General features: G+C 44.4%; 1 protein-coding gene and 1 long non-coding RNA gene across 3 annotated transcripts in view; one reads left to right on the top strand and one right to left on the bottom strand.

Annotated features, from left to right (window-relative positions):
- Nucleotides 1–1,073: 1,073 nt before the first annotated feature.
- Nucleotides 1,074–4,258, bottom strand: LOC141134495 (uncharacterized). 2 transcript variants are annotated; one of them, XR_012243173.1, is made up of 3 exons: nt 4,125–4,258; nt 2,915–3,054; nt 1,074–1,365 (listed from the first exon to the last, which is right to left on the bottom strand). It is a non-coding gene; the product is annotated as an uncharacterized lncRNA (long non-coding RNA). The 2 variants fall into 2 exon arrangements; XR_012243172.1 differs by having other exon boundaries at nt 4,175–4,228.
- A 134-nt stretch (nt 4,259–4,392) lies between these two features.
- Nucleotides 4,393–10,984, top strand: part of GSAP (gamma-secretase activating protein) — a gene marked incomplete in the record, with an annotated part of 185,523 nt that continues 178,931 nt past the window's right edge. The window contains 1 exon segment of the mRNA XM_073623550.1: nt 4,393–4,734. Coding sequence (XP_073479651.1) covers nt 4,659–4,734 — 76 coding nt within the window.

Below are 10,984 nucleotides of genomic sequence, written 5' to 3' on the forward strand. Positions count from 1 at the left end.
GCAAATGAGGTTTAACCACTTCAGCCCCGGAAGATTTTACCCCCTTCCTAACCAGAGCACTATTTGCGATTTGGCACTGCATCGCTTTAACTGACAATTGCACGGTCGTACGTCATTATACCCAGACAAAATTGACGTCCTTTTTTTCCCACAAATAAAGCTTTCTTTTGGTGATATTTGATCACCTCTGCAGGTTTTTATTTTGTTGCGCTATAAAAAGAATGACGATTTTGAAAAAAAAGAGCAATATTTTTTAATTTTTGCTACAATAAATATCCCCCAAAAATATATAAAAAAACTATTTTTTTCTCAGTTTAGGCCGATATGTATTCTTCTACATATTTTTGGTAAAAAAAAAAAAATCACAATAAGCGTTTGTTGATTGGTTTGCGCAAAAGGTATAGCATCTACAAAATAGGGGATAGTTTTATGGCATTTTTATTGTTTTTTTTTTTTTTTTTTTTTTTTATTAGTAATGGCGGCAATCTGCGATTTTTATCGTGACTGTGACATTATGGTGGACACATCGGACACTTTTGACACTATTTTGGGACCATTGTCATTTATACAGCAATCAGTGCTATAAAAATGCACTGACTACTGCGTAAATGACACTGGCAGGGAAGGGGTTAACCACTAGGGGGCGATAGAGGGGTTAAGTGAGTCCTAGGGAGTGATTCTAACTGTTGGGGGGGGGGGGGGGGCTACCTAGGACATGACAGCGATCACTGCTCCCGATGACTGTCATGACACAAGGCAGAATGGGGAAATGCCTTGTTTGGGGGCATCTCCCCGTTCTACCTCTTCACACTGCAGTTGCAGGCCGCCAGAGAACATTGAGTTTCTGGAAGCTGCGGGCATCCCCCGCGGCGTGGTGCCCAAAAGGCGGCAAATTTAAAGGGACGTACCTGTACGCCCATTTGCCTGCCTGTGCCATTTTGCCAACGTACATCTGTGTGTGGCGGTAGGCAAGCGGTTAATGTGTAAAAATGTAAAATAATGCATTTGGGTGGCAAAAATATGAATGCAATCTTGCCAGAAGCCAGAAGCCATGAACCAGACCGAGACAGAAGTACAGTAAAATCACACTTGTTTATTAATAAAAATAAAAAGTTAGAGTAAGCGTCGTCAAAGCATAGCCAGAGTCCAGTAACCGGATCGGGTAATCAGCCAGGCCAGAAGTCAGGGATCCAAGTAGAGGAACAGCAAGCAGGATAAGGAGCCAGAAGGGATGTCAGCAAAGCCATTCTTTAGACAGGAACGCAGGAGATGGTTTCTTGTGATGTGACCAAGGCGAAGGCAGGAATGAAGTGAGCTGGAGTTGTTTAACCTCCCTGGCGGTATGATTATTTTAGATTTTTGATGCTGAAAGCGGTACAATTATTTTGCATGAAAATTTGGTGTTTTATATTGTAGGCCTGTAATTCTTAGGAATAACTCACTTAAATCTGTCCAAACAAGAGTCTAGTAGACATCCCGGGTATGAGAAAGTTTGAAACACGAAATTATGATATAATAAATAACTATAAATAATTATAACAAATAATAATAATAAAAATTATTCAATAATGTAATCAAATCAAAAACACTGAAATTTGCTCAGTTGCAGAATTGTCGCTGTCATTACTTTTCAGTGTTTGATGATGGATCTCCCCACAAATCACTATCGCTCAATTCTGTGAGTGATTCTAATTTATTATCGCTGTTTTCTAGGTGGTCTAAAACCACTTTTGATGTAAAGGGACGATTTTGGTTGCTATGGACAATCTCCGGTTTCCAGGCAGAAAGAATAGTTTTTATAATATAAAACTGCATGCAGGACACTGGAGAAACCACTAGGGACAAAAGGGATGTGAAATAATTTCATACAGTAATGTAATCTGTAAGATTACAGTATACTGTATGTATTGTGTGTGTTTCACTTTTTGAATTTGGCGCCGTTCTCCGTCTCCGTACGTCGAAACGCTCGTAGGGAACGGAGCTCGGCTCCGTGATGAATCGAGCCGCTCACACTGCGGGGACACATTGCAGGATCCAGGGGACAAGGTAAGTAAAGCTCTTCCTGGATCCTGCAATGCCATCCCGAGTCTTGCTCGGGATCACCGCTTTTGGTTCTGAAATTCCACCCCGAGCCAGACTCGGGAATACCGCCAGGGAGGTTAAGTAGGCGGGACTGACGAGCAGACAGGGCCGGACTGGGAATAAAAACTAGCCCTGGAAATAATTTCATACCAGCCCCATAGCATTTTTATACCAGCCCAACCGCATAACATCATTATTTTCTTGTTCACAAAAGGGAAAACCATGCATTTTAAAGCACATTTGAAGAGCGTATTATATATAGATAAGAGACATGGCATTTACAAACAGCACCAATTTTTTACTGGCAAAAATCATGGCATTTACTGGCACATTTTTTACTGACACTGCAAAAAAAAGGTGCCTAAAATGGCAGATTAATATAACCCAGCACAGAGTTCCCCCATAGATCAGGAGGATTTCCCTTTACAGTGCAAGGGAACTCTGACATAAAGGGGAACATTGCAGATCATGATTCAAGCGGGAACTCTGATATAAAAAGGGGGTCACTGGTGACCAGAGACCCCACTTATATCAGAATCCACTGCATTCCCCTTTACATAAGAGTTCTCACTTACATCAGGGTCTGTAGCATTGCCCTTTACATCAGAGTTCCCCCTTGCACTGTAAGGTGGAATCCTGAAGATTGTGATGTAAAGGGGAACTCTGGGAATGTGGGGAGGACTCTGGTGACCAGAGACCACCTTCCACAGAAAGAAAACACAAAGGTAAGGGGGTTTACTGATATAAGGGGGAAAGCTTTATATCAGTGCCCCCTTACAATATTGTATTGACCCCCCCCCCCCCAGGCTGACCTGGCAGCACTGTCACTGACCTCCTCTCAGGTGCACCATGCAGGGTTCAGTCAGTCGGCTCCAGCTTGGTGGTTCTGGTTTCATCCCACAGTTTCCTCTCCACAGTCCATACATGTCTGACTTCTCCCATGACACCCATCCCTCTTGACTCCTCTCCAGACTGCAGACGTGATATAAGACAAGAGATGGTCAGAGGCTGCGGAGGGGACGACAGGGGAGGTCAGAGGCTGCGGAGGGGATGACAGGGGAGGTCAGAGGCTGCGGAGGGGACGACAGGGGAGGTCAGAGGCTGCGGAGGGGACGACAGGGGAGGTCAGAGGCTGCGGAGGGGACGACAGGGGAGGTCAGAGGCTGCGGAGGGGACGACAGGGGAGGTCAGAGGCTGCGGAGGGGACGACAGGGGAGGTCAGAGGCTGCGGAGGGGACGACAGGGGAGGTCAGAGGCTGCGGAGGGGAGCGGACAGGAGGTCAGAGGCTGCAGGGGGGAGCGGACAGGAGGTCAGAGGCTGCGGGGGGGGGCGGACAGGAGGTCAGAGGCTGCGGGGGGGGACGTACAGGAGGTCAGAGGCTGCAGGGGGGGACGTACAGGAGGTCAGAGGCTGCAGGGGGGGACGTACAGGAGGTCAGAGGCTGCTGGGGGGGACGTACAGGAGGTCAGAGGCTGCAGGGGGGGACGTACAGGAGGTCAGAGGCTGCAGGGGGGGACGTACAGGAGGTCAGAGGCTGCAGGGGGGGACGTACAGGAGGTCAGAGGCTGCAGGGGGGGACATACAGGAGGTCAAAGGATGCAGGGGGGGACGTACAGGAGGTCAGAGACTGCAGGGGGGGACGTACAGGAGGTCAGAGGCTGCAGGGGGGGACGTACAGGAGGTCAGAGGATGAGGAAAGGTTGCAAACACTGACCTTATTCTCTCCTCTTTAGAGAAGAGACGATTGAGAGGGGATATGATTTCAATTTACAAATACCGTACTGGTGACCCCACAATAGGGATAAAACTTTTCTGCATAAGGGAATTTAATAAGACATGCGGCCATTCACTAAAATTAGGAGAAAAGCGGTTTGACCTTAATCTGTGTAGAGGGTTCTTTACTGTAAGAGCGGTTAGGATGCGGAATTCCCTTCCACAGCTGGTGGTCTCAGCAGGGGGGGGGGCATCATTCATTTTAAAAAAATATTAGATAAGCACCTGAATGACCACAACATACAGGGATATAAAATGTAATACTGACCTACAATCACACACACATAAGTTGGACTTGTGTCTTTTTTTCAATCTCACCTACTATGTAACTTCCATCTTCCCTCACATTCACACACCTCATTCTCCCCTCCCCCCACACCTCCCTCTCCCGTCACACACGAAGTTCTCTCAGGGCAATCCCCTCCTCAATGTTATTTCCTCATTCTCCTGGGAGGGATCTTTCTATAGCCACTCCTCCCTCATATATGACATCTACCACAGCCAACAGCGCCGGGTTGCTGAGTTCTCCGGGGCTGTGATTGGTGTGGCGCTCTTTGGAGGGCGGAGCTAGGGCTGAATGTGGCCGCAGAAGTGGATAACACGAGAGAAGTGCAGGAGCCGTGTTGTAGAGGAGGAACTGATTGGTCGCCTTGTTGTCTGTGTGTCCGTCCTGTCGGCATTCCCTTCTATCGGTGTTTATATACGGCCCTTCATTGGCAATAATTCACCGGGAGTCTGGCTGAGAGGATGAGGAGTGTGTAGGGCTTCAGGACGAGGCAGGCGGCTTACACAAGGTGCAGACATGCTGCTGGACTTCCATGCCACCTTCAATCTCCATAGGGATGTCATACCATGGATTGTGACCCAAGGAGCTCCTGGTAATGATGACATTTCATTTATTAATCACAGGGCATGCCTGCCGCAGAGGGTGGGAGTGATCAGTACAGGATGGATAGGACTATGGGGAGATCCACTGATCAGCCATAACATTATGACCAATCACAGGTAGACTGATTGACATTTATGTCCTGAAAGTTGGTGGGATGTGTTAGGCAGCAAGTGAACATGTTGTCCCTGAAGTTGCTGATCCCATAGAAGAGCTACTGTAGCTCGAATTGCTGAAAAAGTGAATGCTGGTTCTGATAGGTGTAAGAACATCCAGTGTTTGTTGTGTATGGGGCTGTCTAGCCGCAGACTGGTCAGGGGCCTATTATGACCCGTGTAAACATCCAAAAGTGCCTACAGTGGGCATGTGAGCATCAGAACCGGATCACAGAGCAATGGAAGGAGGTGGCCCAGTCTGATGAATTCAAGAATGATTTGAAATGATTTCAAAGTGTTGACTTGGCCTCCAAATTCTCCAGATTTCAATCCAGGGAATGTATTAAGGTAAAAAAAATAAAATGTTTAGGCTTTAGAATCACTCTAAGGCTTCTTTCACATGGCCATAAAAATGACACTGATGTTGTCACATTTTCCAGGAGAACAGTTGTGTATAGATGCATAAAGATGTGTATGCGTAGATAACTTGCTTTTATGATGTACTTTTCCCCTTTTTGTTTTTGTCTTAGTCCTCATGCACACGGACGTTTTTACAGCTGCTTTTTTGAGCTTTTTTTGCAGCTTAAAAAGGCCTGTCTATGTTAGTCTATGGCTTCATGCCCACCTAGGCGTTTTTGAGCTGCAAGTGGCATAGGCGTTTTTAAGCTGTAAAAAAAACCCAGGACCAGTGGGTTCTGAGAGACGTTTTTCAGCTGTAAAAACGCTCAAAAACGTCATTCACCAACGTTTTTTAGCGTTTTTGATCCATTGAAAAAAAAAAAAAAAAAAAAAACGCTCAAAAACGCTAACGCGGAAAAACGCTCAAAAACGCTCAAACGCTATTGCAAAAACGCTGAAAAACGCTGAAAAAAGTTTAAAAAAATCACTGCAAAGATACTGGCGTTTTCATAACGTTTTTTTAACAGCCTGTGTGCATGAGGGCTTAATTTACACGCGTACAAACACGTAGACCTTCGTTTATATGGGTAAGCGTGTAAAGAACATGTTCTTGGATGCAGATTTTTGGATTCTGTGTTACGGATCTGAAAGCAGCTCATGTTTACGTGCCTGTGTGAATGGCTCCATTGAAAACAATGCAGCTGTGTTCAGATCCATAATTAGAAAACACTTGTGTATGCGTTTCTATTATGGCTGTGAGAATGAGCCTAGGTTCCCACTGCCGAGATGCGGCACATCGCATGCAATTCCGTGCAACATTAATTGGACATTGACACCCACAGCAGATTGCGTGAGCAATATGTAAATTGTAGAATTTTTGCAATAAAGGTCAATTTTTGTATATGAATGGGAGTACCCTCACGCTTATATTTGTCCTTTATCTCTCTCCATCCTATTCCTCCTCTGTGGGTATGATAGGATGATTTCAGGATATAGAAGAAACCATAGAATTCCTTTTAGTATTTTTCATTTATACATTGGTAGGGGTCGAGCATTATCCATTCTGTATTTTGAATAGTTTTTGGTGTTTTTAATAGTGGAGTAGCTCCCCCACCTAAATACAGGGACAAGTGGTTTGAACCATGTAGGACTTTATAGTGTGGCTTGTTTGTGTAGAGATTTCATGAGCACTGTGCGATTTCAATGTGGTCCAGGGAAACGCACAGGATTCGCTGTTTCCTGTATTGCATATATGTGAACCAAGCCTGAAGCCTAAGAACATGCGCTTTATGGCCTTGCTCATATACATGTATTTGTGTTTTGTACATGCGTAAATTAAAGGGTTTGTAAACATTTGCCATTTTTCACCTTAATGTATTCTGTGCATTAAGGTGAAAAACCTCCTTTTGCTGCAGCTTGCCCTCGAGCTCCCCTTGTACTTTACCTGAGCCCCGTAATTTCCACGACGGAAACGAGCACACCAGCTCCGGCCGGTGTCCTGATTGGATAGATTGATAGCAGCGTAGCCCTTGACTCCCGCTGCTGCCAATCAAATTCAGTGATGTGGGGGGGGGGGGCGGAGCCGAGTTTTGCTGTCTAGGTTTACGGACGCAGCAGCAGGACATGGGAGCGTGGCTGAATGGGTGTCCACGAAGGAGAGCGATTCACCGACAGGGCACTTGAGAAGAGGAGGAGCCAGGAGCGCCGCGGAGGGACCCCAGAAGAGGAGGATCAGGGCCACTCTGTGCAAAACCAACTGCACAGCGGAGGTAAGTATGACATGTTTGTTTTAAAAAAAACAAAAAAAAACAAACAAACCTTTTACAACCCCTTTAAGTCTAAGTCTAAACAAAGGGGAAAACTAAATTATCATAAAAACATTATGTACGCATACAGGTTTAAAGGCATCTATACACAAGTATTTTACTGATCATTACGCAGGAACCTTTCATCTAGAAAACACATGCGTAGCAACATCAGTAACATTTTTACAGCCAAGTGAATGAAACCTAAAGAATCTTCTGCTGACAGCTTGGTGCCAGATACCACAGCATACCTTCAGAGATCTAGTGGCGTTCATGCCTTGGTAGGGTATGGTGGGTGGTCAAAATTTTATGGCTGATCATTGTGTATAAAATAAACTATCAATAAATGTAAAAAAACAACAATTAACAGTATGGTAATAACCCATTTTATAAACAACGATCAGCCATAAAATTTTGACCACCCCCCATACCCTATCAAGGCATGATTTCCACTAGATCTCTTCGATAAATTAAAGAAATCCATAATTTATCCAAGTGTGTATGGCCACTCTTACTGTGTAACGCAAAATAAACAAATACACTTTTTTTTTTTCTTTGATTGGGTTAATCGAGCTATGGTTGACAACTCATTCGCTCGATATACCACACACGGGAAAGTGGATTTCAATTGATGGGATACGATAGCAACTTACAATTGGATTGTGTGTCTGTTTTCACCATGCAATCTGATGTATTAATAGACAATCGTATTCATGAACAGTGTCTCAGCACTGGCAGTCGAGGCAAAACGATTACTAATTTTATGCCCTGGCCAGTTGACTCAGTTTGATCTTATCTGGTCTATATTTTTCATTAGGAACGTTATGGCTATTCCATCGGTTTCTGATTAGAATCTTTACTTGAATTATCCATTGATCAGATAATTATCTAATCGAAGCATGTATGGCTACCATAAAAGTAAAGCTGGCCATACAAGAATCAAATTTCAGTCGGTTCAGCAGGGACTGGCTGAATTTCAATCCATGACCCTGCGATTGTACAGAAGTCGCTCTACCAATTGTCTTCTCTATAACCACCTTTTTGGGTTTTCCCTGCTCAGTCAGCATCGCAGGCTATAGCACTGAACAGTATATTCTGATGGCGGGGAAGTCTCCCTGCTGTCAGAATACAATAGCTCAGCAGGGAGAATTCCCCCGTCCACATTGAATGTTTGGAAAGGGGAATTGGATCAGTTTTTCCCTTCAAGCCACTGGTTGAGAGTAAAAAAAATGACTTGTGTATGATCTGCCTTAAAGTGGTTGTAGTCTTAAAATAAAAAAAAAAAAAAAAAATCCTGTTCCTTTTTAAAGCGTGATCTATAGCATAGTACTACTGCGGTGTCATTTGTCCCATTCTATGCTGTAAAATACAAAGTTGGTCCTGCCTTTTCCTGTGTCCCTCTGTGTTTGCTGACCACAGTAATCGTGCTGCTGATCCACGATCAATTTATATGCCATTGCGCTGTGTGTACAATCTCTCTCCCCCTCCCTCCTTGCCTGTCATTTAGTCGGTGTGAGAGCCAAAATCCTCCCCACCTCCTGCCACTATTCTGCTGCAATATGTAGCACAAAGACTCGTATCACCTCTGGTTTATAAAGTCATAAACTACAGTGGGTGTTTGGTTTTTTGTTTTTTTGAAAAATTATAATGCTAAATACCTTCTCCCACACCGCTGCTGTGCGGTCACGTGACCTCTGCTGGCTGACTGCCATCAGAGGGGGGAATCTGATGAAGAAAGGAGAGTGGAGGGGGATCACGTGACCACACAGCTGCAGTGTGAGAAAAGGTATTTAGCATTATCATTTAAAAAAAAAAAAAAAAAAACACACACACACATTGTAGTTTATGACTTTATAAACCAGAGGGGATACTAGCGAGATCACAATGTGACTTTCCATCCATTTTAAAGCATAACTTTACCAATAACCACTTGATAAAAAAAAAAATAATGCTGTGGGGCACCTCAAGCACAATTGGAGTGGAGCACTGAAGTATTGTCCATATTATGGGACTCTATATGAATTTTAATTAGGTTAATTACTAATGGACTGTGATGCACCATGTTAACTATTTTTATTATCTTGATCTATTGTTTAAGTACTGAGCGTGGTGTACTTTTTGCACTCTTGATCTTTATTGCTATAAGCGTACATATTTCACACGGCAGCTAGTGTTATTCATCAATTTTATTTTTGACACATTTGGGATATTTATTTTTTGCTCAAACTTTGTTTTAATTATCCCAGTAACACAGGTGAATTTTGTTTATTTTTTGCCAAGATTAAACTGCTGCTATGAATCACCAGCTATTTAGGCCTCATGCACACGAGACGCTGGTGCAAACTCTGCTGAACACATGTTTTTAAAAGCTGAAACTGGCATTCAGAAACGCCCGTTTTGCCGCGTTTAGCTGCGTTGTACCGCGTTTGCGTCTAGAAGCGCCTGCAGAGAATGACATTTTGTGACCCAACTTTGGGGCCCTATATCTCGGGGCCACTTAGTGCTAGGAACCCCAATTTTGGTGTGCAAACACAATGGACCTAACACTACAACATATCCATTACAACATAATATATGGGGTTCCTAGCACCAAGTGGCCCAGAGATACGGAGCCCCAAATTCGGGTCACAAAATGTCAAGCACTTCTGCAGCAGAGAATGACATTTTCCGACCTGACTTTGGGGCCCCATATCTCTGGGCCACTTGGTGCTAGGAACCCCAAATTTGGATATGTTGTAGTGCTAGGTCCACTGTGCACACCAAATTTGGGGTTCCTTGCACCAAGTGGCCCTGAGATATGGGGCCCCAAAGTCGGGTTGTAAAATGTTTCTTTAAAAACTCACTACCGGCGTTTAGCCGCGTTTGGCGTCTGAAACGTGGAAAACTTTTGTGTCTGAACCCATTTTTTTGCTTCTGGAAAACGAGGTTAAACGCAACTGCCTAAAAACGCAAAAAAACAAGACTGTGTACATGGACACATAGGATAACATTGAATGGGTTCAGGGGCAGTTGAAAAAAGTGTCCAACTGCCTCTGAACGCGAGTTTAACAGCGTCTTGTGTGCATGAGGCCTTAAAGTGATATTAAAGGCAATTTTTTTTTCTTATTTAAAAATAACAAACATTTCATACTTGTCTGCCCTGTGCAGTGGTTTTGCAAAGAGCAGTCATGCACACATAGGCTTTTAGCAGAATTTAGTGGCGTGAGCTTTTAGAAGCTTTTGCGGCAGTAAAAAAATGAAAACGCTGCCAGCACATCCAGGAGCAGCAGAGTTTGGGCAGAAAAAAACGTTTGAGGCCGCTAAGAGCTTCTAAAAGCTGATAACCGCTTCTAAAAGCTGTTAAACATTAGTGCTTGAGCATTAATTAACTTCAGTGACCAGAATAAATCATTTATTCTGGCCAATGAAATGAATTGATCCTTGTAAAAGCTTTACCCCTTTTACACTGGGGCGCATTTCAGGCGTTTTACCGCTAAAAATAGCGCCTGAAAAGCGCCTCTCAAGCCTCCCCAGTGTGAAAGCCTGAGTGCTTTCACACTGGGGCGGTGCGCTTGCAGGACCGGAAAAAAATTCCTGCAAGCAGCGTCTTTGGGGCAGTAGGGGAGTAGTGTATACACCGCCCCTGCCGATTGAAATCAATGGGCAGTGCTGCTGAAGCGCCTGCAAAGTGCTTTGCGGGCAGGTTTTAACCCTTCCCTCGGCAGCTAGTGGGGTTAAAAGTGCCCTGCTAGTTGCTGAAAAGCACCGCTATAACAGTGGTAAAGCGCCACTAAAACTAGCGGTGCTTACCGCTAACGTGGCCCGCGCCCCAGTGTGAAAGGGCTCTTGCAAGCTCCAGGCATTTTTTTTTCTGCAAAAAACGCTCCTGGCTTCTAGGAGGGTA

The sequence above is a fragment of the Aquarana catesbeiana genome, linkage group LG03, assembly GCF_042186555.1.
Source record: "Aquarana catesbeiana isolate 2022-GZ linkage group LG03, ASM4218655v1, whole genome shotgun sequence".
Lineage (NCBI taxonomy): Eukaryota > Metazoa > Chordata > Amphibia > Anura > Ranidae > Aquarana > Aquarana catesbeiana.